Source organism: Mus caroli, unplaced genomic scaffold (assembly GCF_978045245.1).
Source record: "Mus caroli unplaced genomic scaffold, Mus_caroli_1 scaffold_11, whole genome shotgun sequence".
NCBI lineage: Eukaryota > Metazoa > Chordata > Mammalia > Rodentia > Muridae > Mus > Mus caroli.
This window is the reverse complement of record NW_028227266.1, coordinates 57005516-57030002: the sequence shown is the minus strand read 5'-3', so window position 1 is coordinate 57030002 and position 24487 is coordinate 57005516. Positions and strand designations below refer to the sequence as shown.

Below are 24487 nucleotides of genomic sequence, written 5' to 3'. Positions count from 1 at the left end.
ACACACAGGAGCTTCCGGCCACAGTACAGTCGTTGATCTCAGAAGCCATTTCTGCTCATTATCTCTAAGGTGGCTACAGTCATGACACTTAATAAGTTAGTAAGAAGGCCTGCCTCTCAGCAGGTCACATGTAGTGTTTAACAATGTAACAGCCATTAAAGAAAACCATAAGAATTGGCTTCCTGGACCATAAGTGGACACAATGCAGAGCAACAGATCCAACCCAGAGCCAACAAGGGACTGCCATCTTTGGCTCAGAGAACATTGGAGAAAAGGGGGCAGAAAGAATACCAGGAGGTCTGCTGTGAACCAGTCTTTCCTAGGAAATAACTGCATAAACAATACTGGAACAACAGCAACATTAACAGACATGTTAATGTTGGCAAACATCTGTGTTTCTTCTGTAAATCATACATATACTTCATTTCCACTAACTTTGCTTCAAAGCATTTAGACACTGTTTATGTATATATAATAATTTACATAAGCTTTAATGCATGTCATAATTAGACCTTTTAAGGATTTATTTGTTTTATTAAATGTATATGCACATGCCCCTGGTGGTCAGAGGCTTCTGATCCCCTGGGTACCATTAGTGTTACAGGTAATTGTGAGCTGCCCAACGTAGGTGCTGGGAATTGAACTCGGGCCCTTTGCAAGAACAATACATGCTCTTAGCTGCTGAGTCATTGCTTCAGACTGTTTTAAAAATTAAAACTCGAAGTATTTTGCTTACTGTTATGTAAATGATATTCTTTATCCACAACTTACATCCAGCTACTTAATATTGATTTTTTTCGGAGTCAATTTAAATTTAGCCTCCTTATTGAACTTTTATTAACATGTTAATATTTAGGTTTCTAGGAAAGTGATTTTATCATCCACAAATAATGATTATTTATTTCCAGTGGTTCACATTTTACAGTACTTTCCCTACCTATTCTTCATTGTGAAGTGAAATAAAAACAATTTGACTTGTTTTTAGGGTCAACTAGTTAAAACATCTCTGGGCATGTCTGTGCTGGCACCTCTAGAGAGGTTTCGGTGAGGAAACAGGACTCACCCTGGTTGTGGGTTGGGTACCTGGACTGAATAAAGTGGAGGAGCAGGAAAGTCTAGTGAACACCAGCACTGATCTCTTTCTGCAGATGGCACGTGTGAGCAGCCATCTCGGCCCCCACGCCTTCTGCTGCACAGTGAGTGGAACGCCATGAATCCGAGCCAACGGAAACCCTGCTTTGCTATATAGTTGCTCTCGCAAGTACTTGTCACAGCAGCAGGACAGTGACTGGCCTCTAGACTGACCCCTGGTACCCTGTGGCTGTGCCAATGTCCTGGCCTCTCCCTGACTGCAGGGCTATGGTGTTCACGTGGTAACTGCATCTCTAGCTGCTGCTTGGGTCTTTACTACATCGAGGAGGTTGTTTCAGATGTAGTTTATTTACTGAGATGTTTGCCAGGGTTGCACAATGCATTCTAGCAAGTGCTTTTTACCACTATTTTTTTGGGTAGTAGGAGGCATGGGAGAGCCAGATCAGAGGACAATTTGGGGAGTTGGGTTTCTCCTTCCAGCATGTAGGTCCCAGGGACAGAAATCAGGTCATCAGAATTAGCAGCAAGTGCCTTTGCCTGGCCCCACCAAATACTCTGACACTTAGCAACATCGTCTCTTTTCCTGCCTTGATATCATATACTGACAGAGCTTTCAGCCCCTGTACAACATACACTATTGTTCAGATTGACAAATAGAGGTAAGGTTTATGTTCCCGTAGCAGAAATTTAACATAATTTGGATTCTGCAGATAGTAAACATTGTATTTTCTCTTTAAGCAGAATACACAGACTAAATAGGCATGTACAGTGGATTTCCTAAACAGTACTGACCACTAGTGAGAACACTGGCCAGTGGTCTACCAGCAGACATTTTATTCCTATCTGAAAGACACTTTGGATGAAAAAAGTAAATCTCTGTTTCTCATCCTAGCAACTCACTAAAGAGATTTGTAGATTTTGTCCATCCTGGGCTTTGACGATTACCTCAAAGCAAATACACTCTAGTTTGTTCTCTGAATGTATTAAGTCAATTTTCCACTGCTATAATGAAATAACAGGCTAGGTTACTTTATAAAGAAAAAAAGGTTTATACAGCCTGCAGTCTTGGAGGCTCAAGGGACTGGCATCTGGTGAGGGCCTTCTTGCTGACAGTCTCAAAGTGGTACAAGACATCTCATGGCAAGAACCAGGGAGCAAGCATGTGTCTAGCCTCACCCCCTTGTCTTATAAAGCACCCAGGATTCAGTCACTGGGGCTCTGCTCAGTGACCTTCTGTAATCCTTATGACTTCTCAGGGCCTGGCCTCTCAACACTCCTGGGTTAGTGTCTGTCCTCTTGGGCCTCAAGACTGGGATGCAGTTTAAACCTCTGAAGCTAACAGGAAAACACAAATGGGTACTTGAGGTCTCTGATGGCTCCATGTAGCACTGGGGTATCACATCTTTCAGAGCAGGGTGACTATTTCTGCTGTAGAGTGGCTTAAGCACTCGGTGACCCTATTCCCTCCTGGGAAGAAAAGCCTCTGCTGTGCTATGTGTGGAGACAGTAGAGGCCAGCACTCAGCCTTGCTTACTCTGTTCCCAAAAGGTCTGTGGAGTTTCCTGTAAATTACCTAACTTGAAATTAAGTATCTAGCTAAGATGAGAATCACCTCTTAAAATACTGTAATTCTTAGGTGACTGACAGCTTGGATGATCCAAACTGTCAGGACAGTTTGTGAACTTGAAAATGCTTTCCCTGGAGGTGAAGAGATGGCCTAGCAGATGAGAGCAGTTAAGTGCTCCTGGAGAGGCCTGAGTTCTGTTTCCAGCACCCACAGCAGGCTGCTCACTCACAACAGCATGTAGCTGCAGCTCCAGGGACTCTGCCGCCCTCTTCTGGCTCTATGATCCTTTTCCTCTCAGGTCGCAGGTCCATTTTACTGACTTGATAAATTTGGGAATTATTCATCCAGAAGTCTCAAATGCTAAAGGCAGCTATAAGCGCACACACACAAGAGAAAGATACAAATGAACTAGGAAGCTTAGGAATAAATCTCCAAGCTCAATTAGAACCAGAGAAATGCAAGTTTGAAAATCTGCTTACCTCTTATGTGATAAAAATGACCATGAAAAACATCTCCATTCTGAATGCACAGAGGACAGGCACATGGGCAAGTCTGCATTCAGGAGTTAAAATAGGGGAAAGGCTGGGGCAACCTGAATATTTGTCAGTAGGAGGCCAGTTAAATAAAGAGATACGCTTTAGCTTTTAGAAGTAATGAGCTATACTTCTATTTTTATACATCCATTGAATAGAAAATTAGGCTACAGCACTGTGGCTTAAAATATGCACAAAATACAACCTATATATTATGTATTACATGGGAGAGCTTTAAGGTGACTTCTAACAGATCCAGGTACTCTTCAAGGAAGTGATGACAACACCCTCAGAAAGCTGGGTGAATGCTCCCCAGAGCCCAAGTCTTTGGCTCTGTTTGGTGAGTTTTATATAAACAGAATAAACTGAGCAGGAGAAAGCAACAACTTGTTTATAGGAACGTTTAGAACTTCGCTAATACTGGGAATGTTTTTATACTCACACGTCATTTACATGGAAAGGGCAGTCTACGTGCACCTTTCTTCTTTATGGGAAAAGACCGAGCAAATGTATGCAGAGCTGCTTGGGAAGGTCTGTGTGGGTTGACTCATCCAGACAGAATGTTAGAGTGGCAAAAGGAAACTGGTACTCAAGTAATGGTTTTATGTTAATATGACCCAAGTCTGGTTTTTAGCTAAGAATCAAGTAACTGATGGTTACTGTAGTTTTTCTTGTTGTTTGAGTTGCACCTGCCCCACATTTGCCAATCTGCCCAAGGAATTCATACAGGAAACTAAAGGGCTCTCTCTCCCTTACCTATGTAGCCGTGAGGTGTCCTAAGAATACAGGATACTAGAAGTTATGAGTGCACATGCTTTGAGCATGTGCCTGTGCCCTCCTCCCAGATGTTTAAGTTCACTACCTCATTTAACATGGCAGCCAGCTACCTTTCCATCCCTCCTGTATAAGCATTCACTGAGATCAGAGCTGTCTTTCTCAGTCACTCTCCACCTTATTTTTTGAGACAGGTTCTCTCACTGAACTTACAACTTACTATTTCAGCAAGGCTGTCTGGCCACTGAGACCTTGGGGTCCTCCAGTTGCCACTCCCCATTGCAGGGATGACAGGCAGAACTGCATGCCTGGCTTCTATGTGAGTGCTGGGATCCAGTGCAGGGCCTCATGTTTGCACAGTGAGCACCTTACCCTCAGAGCCTTCTCCCGAGCCCAGCCTGCTCTTCCCTTTGTCCTATTCAAAAACATTTTAGTGAACCAGGACTGTCATATATTTTTTTCAGGCTTTTCTATTTAAGGAATGAGATGCTATGAAACTTAAATATTGTTTATGCTAAATTTATTAAAAATGAAAAATATCAGTTGTAAAATCTGTATTGAAAACAAAGATAAAATGATGACCTTCCAGTCATCGAGTGATCATCCAGTTTGCTAGTGTCATTGCCTGGGGGAAATGAATTCTAGTACAAGGTAAGGCTTCTAAAACGGTGCAGAAACAAGCCCCTGGCTTCTGTGTACCTGCCCCAACAAGGAAGAGAGCATTCCCCGGGAGACCTCAGGGTGAACAATACTCAATGCTGACGTTTCATTTTCACACAGAACAAGAGCCGAATGTTTCGTGTCCAGTTTAGCGGGGAGTCCAAGGAAGAGGCGCTGGAGCGCTGCTGTGGCTGTGTGCAGACCCTGGCCCAGTACGTCACCGTTCAGGAGCCTGACAGCACCACCCAGGAGCTTCAGCAGAGCCGAGGCCCCCGGGAGGCAGGTGAAAGCCAAGGGAAGGACCCACTGCAGCAGGGGGTGAGTGCTGATAACTCGGAGTGTGTGGTGCACTGTGAGGAGGCTGCTCACAGCCGCCTGTAACACCAGCTGCACGTGATCCAGTATGCTCTTCTGACCTCTCACTAACATGTACATGACACATATTTTTAAAAAGATCTAATGCTGAGTGATCTTTTAAATTCAAGGTTCATACTTTCAAACTAGCTGCCTAAAGGCCAAGAAATGTATTCCAGTGTCATTACAGAGCAGAGGTTCTCAAAGTGTGACCCCTCTCAAGGTCAAGACCATTTCATCACAGTACACACTTACTACCACCCTTACTGTCTGCATGAGTGGGACCAGAAGACTGAGGAGCCAGGCTCCTCACACTACAAGCCAGGAAGTGGACCGCCCTTGTTTCCCAAGGCATGCAGAGTAAAGGGGCCCACACTGGACTAGCACCTGAGCAAGACACTTGACACCGACAGCCAAACTAGCAGTGCATCTCTCAGTACTTCAAACAGAACCTAGGCCTTTCATTCCAGACAACAATGGACACTACTTATAATAACAGGTGTGTTTTGGTTTTGGGCAGGATCTACCCTGTAAACCTGTGATCCTCCTACCCCAACCTCCAAGTTTGTACTGGTGTGCTGGGCCTGAAATGTAAGCTGAAGTAAGAATCTTGGGAAACTTGTGTCTGCCACACAGGTGCCAGGCCTTTCTGACCCAAGACCTAGGTAAATGGGATTTTCCTTTATGAACAAGTGACGGAATGCGTTGACACCTGGAAGTTAGGTATAGTCTGAACAATATGTATACACTGATCAATGCATGGTGCCTAAAGATTTCAAATGGCAGAGAGAGAGAGAGAGAGAGAGAGAGAGAGAGAGACAGAGAGAGAGAGAGAGAGAGAGAGAGAGAGAGAGAGAGAGCGCATTGGCTGTGGTGCCAAGACACTTTAAGTTCACTGCTATGGTTCAGTCTATGTTGCCTGCCTATGTGCCTATTAACAGATAAGACAAGTACGGTTGCACTATGTGGGAACACATGTAGACTGGGCCTGGAGTTACAACAGCAGACAAAGGCTCTGGTATGCTGACTCTAAAGGCTGGTGCCAGACTGTCTAGATAGAAACATCCTAAAAGGACTAAGTCTGTTTTCAGGGACTCTTCTCATCTGTAATTTGTGTTCTGGATAGGTGAGCAGCCTGATATTATGCAAAGGCCACAAGCTCTGGTATTTGAACAGATCTAGGTTAGAGTCCTAGCCTGTTTTTATGGTAGCTGTGTGATCTCGTGCAAGCCATGAGCCTCCACTGTGAAGTGGTGAACAAGAAGTTCTGGGGAAGAACACTGAGCCTGGAAAACAAACAGAAACCACACTGTTGTCACAACTGCTGCGGCCAGCACAGCCATCTTCTCAGCTCTGCCTTTCTGCCAGTGATCAAATCAGACCCTCCAGAGCCCAGAAGGAACTAGAGACTCACTGAATTGGCAGAGTAGAAGGTCAAGCCATTGAGCACAAGCACGGTCTCCATACAGCAAGCCTGCCTTAGAGCAGACATGTCCCAAGTCAACCCATGACTTCTGAGACATAAAGCTGGATGCATGCTTTCTTAGTCTACCTTAAAAGTTGAGGCATGGCCAAGCTCAGGCCATCGTGCAGCACTAAGGTGCAGCATTTACCTAGTTGTTCCCTTCTTTGCAGATAGGAATAATTAAAGTTCCTGAGTCATTTCTTGGCTTGTGTTTTAGGTTTTACTTTTCCTTAGCCTTGTAATTTTGTTAATTGTGGCCTCACCAGGTGTTTTTCAACCCAAGAGCTCTTGAGACAACCCACACCACCATAGGAGAGGGCCAGGCAGGAGCTGGGTGGTGGGGGGAGGAGACAGGAAGAAGGGTGGTAGTTCTTAGGACCTCTCTTGTAGGCACAGATGTCCAGAAGCAGTAGCAGCAAGAATAAAGTCTTAGTGTGTGCACAAAGCTTCCCTCTACTGCTAAGCTGAACCACCTCGTCCAAGAGCCCACCAGACTCAGAAGTGTGGCCACCCTCAGCTGCTGTTTAGTGTTGGGCGGTGGTATTTTGGTTGACATCTTTCTCACTGTAGCCCCACATGAGCTAAACTGATAGGCAGCCCACAAAAGCACTGACAGCAGAGATAGAGGGACACTAGGCACCAGAGTTTGACTTCTGTAAACACATGATAAACTGTAGGAATTGAAAACATGAACCAGACTTATCTAAGTCCCATTCCCCACCCCACCCTCCTCCTTTTCTAACTGCATGTTTCTCTGCAGCCCTCCCTGACCCTGGAGCAGCACGTGTGTATGGCAGCTGGGGCAGGTGCTCTACAGGAAAGAACCTCAGTGACACATCTAGCTCAGGTATTTCTGTGCTGGATTTTGTTCCTAAAAAGGGAACAAAATACACAAATTTCTATTCCTTGATTCTTTCTCTTATCCTAGAAAAGAAACCATAAGTATTATTATTAAACAGAAGATGAAGTCAGTCAACGACAGGTTGCTGCCATTAGCCTTGCCCCTGCCCTTAGATCACACAGGTTAGCACGTGGCACTGGCTGTCTGAGGAAGTAAACAGGAGACTGGCTTCAGGTGCTCTGAGGAAGCCACCCCTTCCTTGAAAGAATGAGAGAATTTAATTTTGGAATTAAGTTTTATAAACTATTCTAAAACAAATACCAAAACCAAACCTAGATTCTAATTCCTTCAAGGGCCATCTTTTAGTGCTACTATCTCAACTAAGGAACATGGAGAGTAGGAGGAAGGCATAAAAAAAATCCCTATTGCTGTTTACCTGAACATGGGCTCTGGTAAAGATGGCCCTGGATCCAACTCCAGATCATTTAACAGGAACAGCTCAGTTCCAAAGACACAGCAGGATAAAAGCAGGTCTATAAGCTGCGCATGCCTACAGACTCCCATCTTCTACCAGTTCTTTAAGTCCATGGACCAACAGCTCATAAACAAATGTCACGCTATGCAGTGAAGTCTGCCTGAGCCCAGGAACCTACTTAGCACTTTTAAAAAAATATCACAGGGCCCTTCAGAATCTTTTGTTTGCTGACTTTCTCAACCCCTTGCCACACAGACCTTTCTGCAGATGGCTCCTGCCCACTTCTAGCTCCATTCACACTTATAGTAGTTAGCTGCTACCTCTGCTGGAATTCACTGAGGAATCTCTGGTTCACTATATCCTGGCTGTACCAGGCAAGGGCTCATAGTAACAACTCATGCTTTTCACAGAACCTGTATGTTCATCAACCTGAATGGATGAGGAATCCTTTTTTATTTAAATAGCATCTATTAAACTATGTAAATAGTGGTACATAAAGAAAATAAGGGCTGGAGGGTGGGGGTGGTCACGGCTGGCTTACTAACTTGAGAGCAGGCAGGAGAGCAAATGCTGATCATGTACGAGGCCCTGGGTTCAATCCTCAGCCTGTACCCACAAAAAACCAAAGAAAGACAAAGAATTCTTACCTCTTAATGCTCCAGCAACTGTGAAAAGGAAAACCCTTGTCCAGCAGGAGGCAAACTTCCCCAGTTCGGGAGTGTCTTACTAAGGCAAGGTGTTGTGTTCTGACAAAGAGAACACTCTGGTGTCCCAGCACCTGATTACACAGCATCCATAAGAACAGAAACAGCCCAGGTTTGCTCTGACCTTTTTGGGCAGATGATCCTGTGAATATAAAGTTGGATAAACTTTTGGAAGACAACTGATATAAAACAAGTTTAGTATCCTATTTTCTTAAAACTGAATTTCAGCTACTTAAGTGTACATAGGAGAATGTTTATCATAATAATGTTTACAATTAAGAATAGAATCAAGAGCTGGAGAGATGGCTCAGTGGTTAAGAGCTCTGACTGCTCTTCCAGAGATCCTGGGTTCAATTCTCAGCAACCACATGGTGGCTCACAATCATCTTTGACTATCTCTGTCATATCTAAAGACTATTACAGTGTACTCACATACATAAAATAAATAATTCTTTAAAAAAAAAATGGGATCAAGATAAATGGTATTTTGTTTGAGTGGCTAAAGTGAGGAATTACTCCAGACAGACTAGAACTGTGATCAGGCCAGCAAGGTGACCTAGTGGCTAAAGGTGCTTGTTGCCAAGTATGACCTGATGACCCATAAGATGGAAGAAAGTTACTCTCTCATATCCATGTGTGTCATGGCAACCTCCCCCAACAACAAGCAAATCAAACTCATATCAAGCCCTATCATTGGCATGGAGAAATAATCACAGTACGTTAATTTTTTTTAAAGGTATGAAACAGCACTATTCCATTTTATAAAATACTAAATTTGGAAGAATTTAACAGTGGCTTTCAATGGAGAACATGACTGCATATTGTTTCTGTAGTCTATTTCTTTTAGGCAGAATCTGAAAATGCAATTTAAATTTAGAAAGGTAAATTTCTGTTATTGATTCATGTTGTTCTTAGAGAAACTCTTGCACCAAGCCAAGCAGTAAACCCATAGAAAGGAAGTTACCTGTCTGACAACATCAATGTGAGACATCTGACACACACACACACATACACGAGCCAAAGCGCCAAAACAAAGTGGACCCAACAGAGCTGGAACTCACTGATTCCATGGGTGGTAAATCACACATCTTCCAAGCTGTCAAGCACAGACAGATTTCAGTGTAAACTAACATTTAAATGCTGGTAACTTATGAATTAGGTTGGTGGTGTAGGCACATACAAACCTTAGGTTCCATATGCCTGTAATTCCAATACTCAAGTCGAGGTAGAAGGACAGAGAGTTCAAGATCATCCTTGGCAATAAGGGGTTTGAAACCACCCTGTGCTACTTGGGACCCTCAAAGAACCGACAATCAGTCTTAGTGCCAGGACTGTAGGTATACCACACTTTTTTTTTGGATTTGGGCTCTGGTGATCAGACTTGGGACCTTTGCTCGCCCAACAGGCACTTTGCCAACTGAGCTAATCTCCCCAGCTCCTTACGTGGTTTTAAGATGCTGCAGATTACTAAAAGCTGTATGAATTATGAATGCCCAACAAGCATACAAAATGATGCTCAGTATTATTTCTGATTAGGGAAATGTAAGTTAAAACTGCAACAAGACAGTGTATTAGGATAGCTAAAATTAAAAAAAAAAATTTTTTTTTCACATAACCAGTAAGATGGCTCAGTGGGTAAAAGGACTTGCCAGGCAAGCCTGATAACCCAAGTTCAGTCCTGGGAGCCCTAAAATCCCAGCACTCCTATAGCAAGATGGGAGGCAGAGATAAAAGAAGTTTGCTTGATTCGATGGCCAGAAACAATGAGATTCTGTCTCACCAAAGTGGCAGGAAAGAGCTGACTGCTAAAGGTCATGCTTTGACCTCTATATGTACATTGTGGTTTGTGTGCTCCTGCATTTCCACATAGTCACAATAAGAAGAGAACCTGCACTAGCAAGTGCTGCACTTGTGAGTACAAATGGCATGGTTCTAGCAGGTGGTTACACATTAGATATACTTACTGTGTAATATTAACCCAGCCACTCCTAGGCATTTGGCTTCTTTAAGATGAAACTCTAAATTTAAGGAGGCACAGTTGTAACACAGGCCTGAAACCCCAGTACTTAGGAGGTGAACTGAGGCGGGTGATAAGTCAGAGAAAACTGTCTAGGCTAAATAATGAAATCCCATTTCAAAATAACCAAACTTGGACATTTATAACAAAAAGCAAAACCACCCAGGCCAATTGAAGGAGAATGCATTAATTGTAGTACATCTGCACAATAGAATATTTAATTTCAAAAAGAGGAATGAATTATAGGAACACTTAGCAATAATCCACATGAAGTGAAAGAAGCCAAAAGTACAGATGCTTCTCAACTCAATGTGGCTAAATCTGTATCAAATCATTCTAAGATGAAATATATTAAAAATGTTTTAAACCACCTACCTCTGGAACATTATAGCTTAGCAACATAACCGTGGAGTATAGACTTTGACCTTCAAGCCTGTGATAGGAGGCCAGAGGTCACCATGCAGCCAGCATCACCAGAGTAGAGCTCTCATGTTGCTATCCAAGGAAAAGCCAATTTCTACTAATACATAATCTTTTATTTCACTGTCAAGTCAAAAAATCAAAGGACTGACTCCTGAAAAAGGCACTGTACACTATGATTTATTGTAGAACATGACATTTTTGAAAAGGCAAAGTGAAGACTGAAGAAGAGAGTCATAGCTATCCAGTCCAGCCTTAAGAGTAAGACAAGACTACAATCAACAACATGAGAGTTTTAGGACATCCTGTATTCTTGATTATGGAAAAGGCTGCACGTCTCTGTCAAATTACTCAGATCACCACCACCAAAAACAAAAAACACATGACTTTTGTCCTTCAGATGGCCAGTTACAAAGACCAGCTCCTGCCACCCTAACCCTGTTTCTTTAGTTATGCTAAGGATCAAACTCTGCACTTCAGTCACACTACGCAAGTATTCTGCCACTAAGCTACACCCCCAGGTAGACAGCCCATTTCCTCCATTCAGAATCCAGCTTTCCACATGAGGAATGCTATTACAATAATATTGTTATCCAGATCTCAACTTTAGATACATCAATGTTTCCTTAAAAATCCAAGTTTATCTCACTTTCTATGTATGTCCAGAAAATGTCGAGCTGGGCCCAGTGAGTAGTATCTGTCTATAATCCAGACATTTGGGATGCAGAAACAGGACCGTGGATTTGAGACTAACCTGTGTTTTTGGTTTGAGTTTTTTGTTTTGTTTTTTTAATTGGGGTTCAGGGCAGTGACAGAATGAGGAAGGGAGAAGGAAGGAGGGGAAGAATATAGCACTCAAGAGTGGGATAGAGGAAGGAAAGAAATTGTAGGCACAGAATTATGTGAAACCTAAGTATAGAAAAGGATTTTTGTAAAGACAGTCACATTTTATGTTGTTCTAAATTTTAAGGCAATGTTTTCTGTGTTAAATTATCTGGGATCAGGCAGTCAACCCCTCTGGTCTTTTGGCATCCCTGCAGTCTATCCTGGCGCCAGAGAAACTGACCCTCGCCTATGAAGGATCTTCATGGGGAACAGAAGAATTGGGCCCTTTTCTTCGCTTATGCCTCATGGATCAAAACTTCCCAGCATTTGTGGAAGAGGTGGAAAAGGAACTTAAAAAGATTACAGGGTTGAGAAACTAAAGCCCTGGACATGTATGCAACTAAGGAACTGAAGGCATTTGAATAAAGAGTATTATTCCAAGCACCTTTTATCAATGTTTTATTGTTAAAAACAGGTGAATCCACTTTTTTTGTACACCATTGCACTTCAATAATTACACAGAACACAAGTACATGCATCTACAGTTAGTACCGCATGAGAACCCAGTCAGGTTATAAAATCTATCATCAGTCATGAAATTAATGTGAAAATACAGTGTCAAACCAAAAGGTATAACTAGAGTTGCATAGAGTATCACCATGCTCTTAACATTTCAGGGTCATTGAAAACAAATGGGAAATTATAAAAGTTGCCTTGATTGAATATACAAGAATAAGGTTTGACACATCAGTGCAAAAGATTTCAGAATTTACATGATTTGACAAGAGGAAAAATAGTCACTTAAAAAGCAATCAATCATACATATATACTGCAATTCATTCTAGCCGTTCAGTGGACTGTTCCAGGTTCTTAAAGTTATAGGGTAAGCCCTTAGAATGACAGACTTAAGTCTATATACTCTCATCAGTTTGTACCAGAACTGCAGCTTCCTCATCTGACGACAAATAATAAGGAATGAGTATCAGCAGCTTAAAATGAAAACAAGCGTTGACTTTATTTTGGATTTCTCCCACCCCCAAAAATATAAATATATATATATATTTATATACTGTATATATCTGTAGGTTTTGCTGTACTTTACAAAATGATCACTAGATGGCAGCAGTGCGTTTAGAGCTTTGCCAATTTAACAGCTGCATAAGTAAAAAATGGCGCATGCATGATCTGATCCTCAGAGGACCTTTTCATTTCTATTTAAATATTTTTAACAAAGGGGGGGAAAGCAACATTCACAGCACATCAAGCCCAAAATAGTTTACACCTTCTACACTGAAGCATTGTTTAAAATGTACCTGGCTAGGTCACCCTTATAGGAGAGGCTAAATAAGGCATGCTTTAGACGGTCATTGTGGTGTTGCTCACTTGAAAGGGAGAGAGACCAAAGAGGTCCAAGCAGAAAACTTAGCAGGTCATGTTGCCATCATTTTTCAGGAACCTAAAGAGCTGTAAAGAGAAAGATATCTGGAAATTAAAAGAATATACACTGTCACTCCATCACAACTATGTCAGTGCCACATCAGACACAGCTTTGGTTCAAACAGCATGCTCAGGGATGTGGTATGAAATTCTGATCTCCATGTGCCTCTAAGCATTCTGGCCCTGTTCCCTTATGGCCACCATTTCTATCTTGCCTTCAGCAGAGATCACACAAAGTACTAACAGGCTTTTGGGTATAATCTGCCTAAGTAGTTAACTATTTTTTTTAACTCCTTCTAAAAAATATGTAAGTAGACTGCAATACAAGGGATTCAATATGAAATGAACCTAGTATAATAAATATGTGGGTCAACAAAGCTGAAAGGCATTCCTTTCCATCCACTGCAGTGAGCAGAAAGAACGTGTTAGTATCAGCTAGTCTGAAACTATAGTCGTAACATGTAACACCAACTACTGAAGAATGTGTAGCAATGTGAGCAGAAGCACAGCTCATTTGAATAGAACTTTAAGTCTCCAAAGAAGGCATACTTACATTAAAAGCAGTGCTTAATTTGTGTTTCTCTGGCGCAAGTTTTTATCTTTGTGATTGTTGGTAGAGTTGGTTTTCCTTTGGAGGAAAAAGTAGACTGTGTGAGGTCAACTAGTCACATTATTCAAAAAGGGTAACACATGGAAACAGAGACTTCACTTCTACCATCCCTGGTTTAGCAGCAAACTCTACTCCTAAGAATGTATAACAATATTCTGCCTCCTGCTTTCAATTAATAAGTCCTTCGGACTCCCAAGGCAAACAACACACATGTAACTTTCCCTTAGATGTCTAAGCTATTAATTACTTAGAAAAGTGAGAGAGTCTTACTCCTTTGAACACTAATTTCTTAACTGATAAAAGATAACCAGCAACTAGCCATGCTGAGCTCTCTGGCCTTTAACTTGTCAGCTACCAGCTACCCCTTCTCTTGCTTCCTATAATCTCCAACTCTAGGAACCCTGGCAACTTCAGACTCACTCCACTCTTGGATGTCAGCAATTGTTAATGGAACTAGACCATTGAATTCTACAGTCCAGTTTGAAGTTAACTTATACTGCTTACTCCTATATTATTAGATTCAGCATGTCAAATACATAAACTTTCAATTTCTTTTGCATACTATTTACTTCTAAGGCTAAAAACAAGATCTGGCCTAGGGATCAAAAGTCAGAATTATTTCAGGCTTTAAAAGTGTACATTGCAACTTTAATTGTAAGGGAATTGTCTTCTCATACAATCTTTAGTATTTCTTTTGACTAAACTGCAAACACAACACAATTCAATCAGAAACTGTAAAGTTGTGTCCAATGAAGTACTCACATTGGCCCAGCTGGTTCATCATCTATGAGGTGTCCAGGTTTTAATAATCCATGAGACATAAGAAGAAAGGAGAAAACCATTAGACTCTGCCTAAGAACGAACAGGACAGTAAACTCCAAGTGTCAAACATGGCTATTCATAGCATTTATTAAAGGCCATTCCATCTGAAGGTGCAACACTCATGAAGTTATTTCTAAATTCAGTTTTAATGGTGAATATGCTGTTTCAATGGTTTTAGTTAACACTCTGAATGCTCATCATGAAAAACTGCAACTGTAGCGGACAGATAGGCTGCAATATCATTGTACTCATCTTGTCCCCAAGTTCCAGTGGTTCACTCTTAAATAGATGAGAAGACAAACCAACATTTCAGTTGTAAAATCCTGCTGTTTGTTTTCTTGTGGAGAATGTATGCAGTTCTTCCATGTAAATGGATGTGTACATTCTATACATTTAACCACACATCCTCACTTCCCCAGAGGGCACTGTTTTTCCTGTTGTTTTATAATCTTTATGAGATCATTAATCTGAAGAATGAGCCTGGAAAGAAGAAGCCATAATAGTTCAACCTAATCCTTGGCTACCCATGCTCAACTGGGCCAGCAAGATACCTATGAGAAGCAGAGATGTTCTGTGACATCACAGGGAGAGCTGAACAGGAACAAAGTCTAAAAAAGACGCCACACAAATAGATGGGCTCACTATTGTGCCCTGGCCAAAACAAGAGCCATGACATGGTTTAATTGAAAAGTTTTTGTTATTTGTGTTTAGAAGCTTTATTAATACTTAATAATTCTGACAACTTGGTCTCTTAGTAGATATGCATACATTGAGAAAAATGTTCTTAAAAATCAAAAAATGTCATTTAAAAAAATCCACAAGGGGAGGAAACAAGTACCCTTTTTTTTTACTGTATAAAAGTTGGGTGAACTAAAAGATTTTATAACAGTTTGATTTCACTGATGGCATCTAGAAAAACTCTCAGCAGGATTCCACAAGGGGGCTTGGTGCACATGAAGCAGTTATGGAGATTACAATCTTGGTGTAGGCATCTGCAGGAGCACATGTCAGGAGTAATGTCTGTCAGGGAGACATTGCTCCACCTGTTCCTTTCAGGCAACGGAGAGGCAAAGCCACCGCCAGCACACAGTGACTGGAGCAAAACAGGATTAAAAAAAAAAAAAAAACAAAACTAACCACAAACCAATGACTCATCAGCAAAACAATATGCTAGCAACATACCAGTGTCCCCAGGAGTCCACTACTAAAACAGGTACAGAGAACAAACTAGGACTCAGGACACCCAAGACAACTGCTTGCTGTGTATGCAGTGGAAAGATACAAGGACATATCAGGTACTAAGACACACAAGCCCAGCCTGAACCCTCCCCTCATCACAGCCTACTGCTCAGCACCCAGGGCAGGCAAATCAGATAACATGCTACAAGCTAAGCACCCTGGGAATTTAAAGGAGAAGACACAGGAACAAACTGGTAAATTTTAGTGTGCATCACAAAATACAAAATTCTAAAGCAAGACTCCCAACTTTAAAAAGCAGGAGGCGGAGAATCACAAAAGCAAGGTCAGTCTCTCCCCACACTGCACCACAGGCCTCTCTTTCTCTTGGCGTGGGGGTGCACCCTGGTGTCTAGAAATAACACTTTCCAACCCAACAAGCTGGCCACATGCAAAGGTTGGCATGTGAGTATGTGAGCAACAGTGTTTTTGGTGTAGCTGCCATGCCTGAAAGTGGGAGCCACTGTGACTCAACTCAACTGGGTCTAAATCCCAGGAACCCCCTATGATTCCCAAATCGACTTGGACAGCACAAAGAAGAGGACGCCCACCCCCTCCTCTCCTGCACTGAGCCACGATCTGCAGCATCACTCTCCCATACAGGCCAGACAAAAGAACAACTTGACCTCAACAGGAAGGTCAGGAGAGAACAGAGCTACAGAGAAAGGCACAAAATAAAGTAAATGAGGACTAAACAGCAAACTAAAAATCCAAATTAGTTGTGAAAGTGAATGAAGTAAACTTGAAGAGAGTGTTAACATTATGAACTGTGCATTGTATAGACTGAAGCGGAGATTAAACAAACTCCAAAAGCATGCATATCGCTCACTTACCACCATGTTTTAAGGGTTTGATGCAATTGAAGGGGGAAAAAAAAGAAGTCACAGTAACCGACAAATATCAACATACCCCCAAACCCTCAGGCCAAAGCCGCCTTAAACAAAGACTGTTCTCTCCACCTTGGGATTACTCACAGCCACTGGCTAGATGAGAGGAAGAGGACTGAGGGGAAAATGAAACAAGATGCTTCTGGAATCCATCTGATGAGTGTGAAGTTCCTGGTGGAGTGGTACACACACTGATTTGCCAGAATGCTCTGTCCTCAGTGAAAGTGTGGCTGCCCTCAATGTCCCCCACCCTGTCACATATCTCATTATATAGGGAGGGTACTCTGAGATACCTAGTAAGTAACTTACTGCACCCACTATACAACATAAAGTGATGGCTTTAGATTTAAAGCAGCCAAGAGCAGATTCTGGTCAACGCCCCTGTGCTACTGCAATCTCCTCACTGAGCAGCTTTTGTGGTAGTGGGATGGAGTAATAGGATCTTATGTCCCAGGCTGGCCTAACTCTCTACATAGCTGAGGGTGACCTTGAACTTATAGTCCTGCCTCCACCTCATAGGTGCTAGGATTCCAGGCATATACAGTCATGGGTGTTTATAGGTTGCTGCGGATAAAAGCTAGGAACCATGCCTGCCAGGCAGGCCCTCTACCAAGTAAGCTACATCCTCTTAGTCTCACCCCTCCTCACCCCCTCTCTCACTCGCCTAAGATGGCATCAGATTCAAAATCCTCTTGCCTCAACCTCCAAGTGCTCAACTTACATTTTGCCTGATCTCAGGAGGGTTAACAACAAACCCAATCATTTCTTCTTGTTTCACCTAACTGTATTTCCTCGTACGGTGCTTGTGTCTGACCCTAGTTAAGCACACTGAATGTGTGTCTAAAAGAACTCAGATCTGTTACTTAACGGTACTCTCCCACTTCTGCCCTCCACCTTGCAAGTACCTTCTCCACCAGTAACTTAAGGAAGAAGCCTTTGACCAACTTACAAAATTACCCATGTGAAAACAGAAGATTCTCTAATGCTAACATTTTCTTTCTTAAATCAGCTTTTAAATTCAGTAACTCTGAAGTACGAGAATATCTAGTAGAACTGAAGGCCCAAGACTGAGTGGGTTCACCCCAGCCTCCATCTCCCAGTGGGCAGCCTGGGAGGGACACACCAACTGCACTCTGAGCTGTGTCAGAAAGGGACTAACACAAATGTGGCTCCAAGTATGAATCCAGTTGTAGCAGTACCTAACATTCTGAGGAGAACATTCTGAACGAAAAAACAAAGCTCTTACTTGACTATTACTGACTTGTTACTAAGAACTCTAAAAGTGAAAGCAGGTGTGTAAATAATCTATCTACCTATGAGATAAAGTGGTGCTGACTCCTCTGTGAAGTGGCCTGGGTACTCAGGAGATAAAAGGACCAAAGCTGCTTTTGAAGAAAGCAGTTAACCTCAACCATATACATTTTCAGTGTGACAAATCTAAAGAAATGCATGTTTTTAAATTAAACTCTGTATTTGTCTTCTTTTATACTGTTAGACTGTTTGTTCATTGAGTGTTTTCCTACTTATGGAGATAAGTAGGAAATAATCACAGCCTACTGAGAATACAATTGTGTGAGTTCTTAGAGAGTTCACTGAGACTCAAATAACCATGAGTGTTGATAATAAACTGCCTATTTGGTAAACAAAAAGCACACCAGACCTACAAACGCTTCCTATTTTCACAGTGGCATGAATAGGCTAGCAGACATTATAGGTAAAATTTCATCACTGAAACATTCTTAGTTTGTATCAGACAGAGTGCACCACTTCATTCATCCTCAACAGACTGTAAATCAATGACTTATCTGTCTGTTTGTCTGTCTGCCTGTACATTTAGACAGGAGCAAATAGGAAGGAAGCATATTAGTGAGTTTGCCATCCTCATGAACTGAGTTGGAGTTGAGGAGAAACTTAACAAAGGAAAGGTCACAACATACGGAAAATTCGCTGAAGAACAACACACACCCCTCTTCCAAAAGAAAAGCCAAAAACAGAAGAGGGAGATGGAAACAGGGAGGCATCTGAGAATGCTGAAGTAGGGCAGGGATGTGAAGATGGAAAATGGGCCCTGGACAACACTGGCTGGCAGGAAAGGAGAGAAAGTGAACTACAATCATTCCAGAATCCCAGATATTCACCCCCAATCCAACGACAAAGAAGTAAAAGCTGCTTGCGTGATAATATTCTCCTGAGAGATACTGCAAGTAGGTTTTACTTTGCACTTACCCTGCAGTCATCTGTTTTATGCAGAATTTACTTACTGTATACAATAATTCAGCTTATTATTTTCCATCCAGGAAGTTGTTCAGAAAACTGCTCCCAACCCCCATTTCAGTTTAACCACCAAAGAACTCTTAAATGGATAGCTACCTCCATGAGCAGGCATCTGCTTGTCAGACAGAACTACCACTAACCATTTCTTTTTTTTTTTTTTTTTCGAGACAGGGTTTCTCTGTATAGCTCTGGCTGTCCTGGAACTCACTTTGTAGACCAGGCTGGCCTCGAACTCAGAAATCCGCCTGCCTCTGCCTCCCGAGTGCTGGGATTAAAGGCGTGCGCCACCACGCCCGGCTCCACTAACCATTTCTAAAGTCTAACCTGAAACATGCTGGAACAAAAACATTAACAAAAGTGGCTTTGTGAGACTGGGACCTCTGATAGGGACAGGCTAACCAATGCATAACTACTGTAAAAATAGAAACCATCTTTGTCTTAAAAATCAGGCTTTGAAACCCATCTGCCTTTTCTTAGCTGACTTTTTGGCTCCTTGGCTTATAAAAGTTGAACATAGTATTTGGCACAGCTAGCATTTTATCTTTCTCAGTCTCTCTTTCTCTCTCTGGTCTCTGGGGTATTTTTTCCCTTTCCAGGAACAAACGCAAGGTCTTGTGCTCTAACACTGACCTAAATCTTAAGTCCCTAGGCTCCTAACTGGCAAGGTTTAAACTGTTTAAAGGTTTATTCTGAGGGGATAATGGCCCAGAAATGTAACTGTTCCCAAATATCCAAGTTGTAACCATACAGAATGAAGGCAACACTCTCCTCTTCTCCCTTTAATCTCAGGTCTGAGTATGTCTAAGTGCTCTACCTTGGGAACATTTAACAGGAAAAAAGAAAAGTGTGAAGGAAAGGCATCAGGAACACATGAGAACCCCAAGAACAAACTTTCACTTCGTAGTACGAGAAAGCAAAACTGGGGACATCATTTGTTGCAAGGAGCTGGACAAAGGACTCTCTGCTTCCAGCTCATGTCCCCCATCTTCCCATCCAGTTCACTGATGAAAAGTACATCGGAAGGGAGCCCACCAAGTCTTCCCGCAGAGATCAATGTCAGGAGCCCACCTCCCCAGTGTCAGTACTCACTCTAAGACTCTACTGATTCCAGGCAAGAGATTTAAAAGCTGCTGAGAAGAAAGGAAAAGAAAGAAAAGTGGGTGTTGCTCTCAAATATGTCCTGTCAGAGTCTAATGCCATGCTATGCCTTTGAGGATTTCTCGTTCCAAGGGAGGACAAGACTTCACTTAGTGCTGTCTACTGAGAAGTGTGATATGTTGTGGAGAGAGGGTAATACACTGTAGTCCACTGCTTGGTGATATGGAACCATCAACTCTGGGGAAGGACACTGTAGCACAGCACAGATAGTAGCTAGCACCACCACCATTGCCCCAGGCCTTCTGCACTGAGCTTGGAGCACATCCTCTAGTCTAGACAGTGATGGGCAAAGGGCACTCAGGGCTAGTTGACTAACCGATTTATATTTGCTGATACAATATTATAGCCCATAGGGGTGAAGATGGAGGCTTTTTAAGAATCTGGAACATCAGTGATATAGCTTCCATAAGTAGGTTCTCTGTTTTATTCACAGGGTTAGAAATGAAAATCTATAACCAAACCCACAAGACTTTCACAAAACTTCCCTGATTTTAAGCATATCCCACAAGTAAAACTTCCAGTCTTCTTATGCATTCTAATAATGATTCAAAGGTAGTTCTACTCCTGTTTTATCTTCTGTCACTCTGGGCCAGCTGAGGGACATGTCCTAGTGTGTGGGCTGAGGAGTTGGTACTTACTCTTTTAAACCTACAGAGGAAGCTACACTCTCCCTATTATCTGTGAGACAGACAGAAAAGCCAGAAGGTAAGAGACCCTTGAAAACCTTTAAAGGGAACAAAGAAACCATAATCTGGCTTCTTCCAATGGCTTTCTGTACAGTCTAAACTGCACTGGGACAGTAAGCTACAGGGACTATGCCAGGTAATCATGTGACAACCAATTAGATACCTTAAATCTGCCTGAAAGAACAGGTGGCCTGTGATCTTGGGGTGGCTTCTAGGCTTGACTTGAATTCTCCTCAAGCTCAATCTGCCTGATGATCTGTATTGAAGGAGGACAGAGCTGAACAAAGAGTTTGACAGCTGCCCATTCACCACATGGCCTGAAGGACAAGGCCTAGGGTTTGGAGAACACCTAAACAGGGAGAGAGCTAATTATATCTCTAGGTGGCTAATAAAAAGAAATCGTAGGGAGTAGGGAGCACAGATTAGTAACCAGCATAAAAGTTTTCTTCCTTTCCTTTTGGTACGTAATACGAGTCCTTACACTCCTCTTTCAGCAATTAGAAAACACCCAAGGAACCAACCCCGACTCTACTGTTTTGTTGGGATGCTCTTACCATCTGGAACCTCATCTGGCCTCTTCCTCTTCTCATACACAACAATGATCACCACAAGGATGATGATTTCAGCCAGAATTCCCAAGAAAGGCCAAAGTGGGGCAAGGTGGCTCCGTACCCTGAGGACGGTGGAAACGGAGGCAGAGCCAATGGAGTTGGTGGCATTACATTCATACTCTCCAGGATCTTCTGTGATTTGGAGATTCACAATACTCAATTCAGTGTAATTCTCCTTGTTGGTGATGAAGAAGCGACCAGAGCTATTAGAAATCTCCTGGGGGTGGGGGACAGGGGAGGAGAGAAGAGGGGAAAAGGCAGGTCAGAGGGAGGGTGACACTATCCTCCATTCAATCAGGATACCAGCTGGAATGAGATACCATCTTTGTTCAAAAGATTTTGAGCACTTAACTGATGACTTTCTTCAGCGTTCAATACAATTCTTATAAAATTGTGTATAAGTTTCTATTATTGCTACTCTTCAAACTTCCAGATTGAGTGGAGGCCTATTATTTGCCTCACAGACAAACAAGTCTAACAAATGCTGCTTCAAAAGCAGGAGTGGGGGGCAGGAGCATACCACACACTAGCAGTAATAAGCCGAGAAGCAAGCAATAGCCATTGTTGGGCATGTCTGAGAACCTCAGGCCTGTTTGGGGACTTCAGAGCCAGCACATTTACTTTTTCACTTGATCAGTCCTCACAAGTCTTTAAACTTCTCTCAGAAGCAATGCTAAATATTTGAAGGAGGGAGCAGGGAGAAAACCTTAACTTCCTTTCCAAGATTCTGGGATTGAAGAAAAAGACCATTCAACCAACCAACAACTATATACAAATTAGTACATACCTATTGTCTTAGTCAGGATTTCTATTCCTGCACAAACATCATGACCAAGAAGCAAGTTGGGGAGGAAAGGGTTTATTTGGCTTACATTTCCATGCTGCTGTTCATCACCAAAGGAAGTCAGGACTGGAACTCAAGCAGGTCAGAAAGCAGGAGCCGATGCAGAGGCCATGGAGAGATGTTCTTTACTGGCTTGCTTCTCCTGGCTTGCTCAGCCTGCTCTCTTATAGAACCAAGACTACCAGCCCAGGGATGGTCCCACCCACAAGGGGCCTTTCCCCCTTGATCACTAATTGAGAAAATGCCTTACAGTTTTATCTCATGGAGGCATTTCCTCAACTGAAGCTCCTTTCTCTGTGATAACTCCAGCTGTGTCAAGTTGACACAAAACTAGCCAGTACACCTATACATCCCATATCTTACTAAAGTGAAGTTAAGATACATATAGAAAACCCTGACATAAAAGTATAGAAGAAAAAAAGTATAGCTTCAAGGGAGTGCCATAGGCAAATGCATTCGTTACCCAAGCCTGTTGACCTGAATTCCGTTCCTGGAACCTGGGGCAGCAAGAGAGAACAGACTCCTAGAAGTTGTCCTCTGACTTCAGTATGTGTAAAATGGTATAAGATAACAGGATAGACATCTACAAGAACGAATGACTTAAGGAATTTCTTTTTTAAAGCAAAAACCAGTGCAGGATGGAGAATTGTGAGATACTGAGGAGCAGGAGCCGAGCTGACCTTAGCCCAGGGTCATGGAAGAAGGACAGCTGTGACAGGTTATCAACACTCTAGGCAATGCATGTCTCTATAGCAGGAGTGTAGCAGCACATGAGCAGAACTGTACACTACTCTAAAAGGACATGGGTGGGAAAGGGGGTGTATGGAAGACTCTGCATATTCACCCTATACCAGCAAGAATTAACAATATACAAAAGACAGAGATCCTTCACATTAGAGTTTGGATACACAGTTGAAATGGGGACCTCAGCCTTCATAGTGAAATTCCAACTTCCATCTCTCAAGAGATGAAAGTGCCAAGTAATTTCCACCGGTTTTGGTGAAAGCCAGAAACTTCCTTTCTAACGACCACCAGAGAAACAGGTATTACTTCTTAGCACCTTAGAAAACATAATGACTGTCCATAAAAACACTCAGGTCAGCATCTTTACCTTCCAGCTCCTCATCCTGGCCTTTTTACTAATGGACTCCTAAAATCACTGTTGACACTGGCGTTATCAATACTTGACATTTTTCTGTCAAAAGGTCATCAAGTGGGAAATACACAGAATTTGAAATAAAACTACATATTATCCTTGATTTTGCCACTGATTTATGTTAGTTAATATGTCACTTTTCCAAAGAAGCTGGATTAGATAATTTGCAGGGTCCTCAGAATCACCTGAGGGCTGGTAATAAAAAAAAGGATGCCTATAAGGTATAATCTGGGCATATAAAGTATGAAAATCCCATCAGAAAAGAAACCTGGTTAAGAATCACTGAGTCAGAGAATAAAAGACTCCAAGGCACTATTTAAACACCATCAAAAACCACTCCACAGGAGCTCAAAGATGGCTCAGCAGTTATGAGCACTTGCTGTGCAATTATGAGAAGCAGAATTCTGATGCCAGTGCACATGTAATAAGCTAGGCACCCTGAACACACCCGTTACCCAGCTCTGAGAAGCGGTGAAGACACGAGGATTGCTGGGGCTTGCTAGTTTCCAGCCTAGTCAAGAAAACATGAGCCCCAGGTTCAAGGAAAGGCATTGCCTCACCATGTGGAAACTGATAAGAAAGATACCTAACACCCTCTTTGACCTCCACAAATACTCACTGGTGTGTGAAACACACACACACACACACACACACACACACATAAAATAAAGCTGAAGAATTATTTAGAATCACAAAGATAACTCAACAATTACGTGCATTTGCTGCTCTTACAGAGGACTGGAATTCAGTTCCCAGTACCCAAACAGGCAGCTCAAAACTACCTGTATTCCTGCTCCAAGAGATCTGACACCCTCTTCTGGCTTCTGTAGGCACTCACACAAATGTGCAAACTAACACACACACAAATATAAATCTTTAAAAAAATTATTTCAGACTGGAAATGTTCTTTGACTTTTTGAAGCAAATATTATCAGATTACAAATGCCTATGTCTACTCTTTGTCTCTACAGAGTGCCCCCAACTTTTGGTCCCTTTTCCTCCAAAGAACAAATGAAAACAACCCATTACAGAATTATAG

At 42.3% G+C, this 24487-nt stretch overlaps 2 protein-coding genes across 2 annotated transcripts in view; one reads left to right on the top strand and one right to left on the bottom strand.

The window, feature by feature from the left end:
* The window catches only part of Rec114 (REC114 meiotic recombination protein), an 86394-nt gene extending 74257 nt beyond the window's left edge, over window positions 1-12137 (top strand). Inside the window, exons 4-6 of the mRNA XM_021172887.2 lie at window positions 4747-4944; window positions 7206-7292; window positions 11943-12137. Of these exons, the coding sequence (XP_021028546.1) occupies window positions 4747-4944; window positions 7206-7292; window positions 11943-12107 (450 nt within the window). The 3' untranslated portion in view covers window positions 12108-12137. The remainder of the gene's footprint in view (window positions 1-4746; window positions 4945-7205; window positions 7293-11942) is intronic.
* A 32-nt stretch (window positions 12138-12169) lies between these two features.
* The window catches only part of Nptn (neuroplastin), a 76919-nt gene continuing 64601 nt past the window's right edge, over window positions 12170-24487 (bottom strand). The window contains exons 6-9 of the mRNA XM_029481160.2: window positions 21392-21665; window positions 14537-14558; window positions 13718-13792; window positions 12170-13191 (exon numbers count right to left, since the gene is read on the bottom strand). Coding sequence (XP_029337020.1) covers window positions 13732-13792; window positions 14537-14558; window positions 21392-21665 — 357 coding nt within the window. The 3' untranslated portion in view covers window positions 12170-13191; window positions 13718-13731. The remainder of the gene's footprint in view (window positions 13192-13717; window positions 13793-14536; window positions 14559-21391; window positions 21666-24487) is intronic.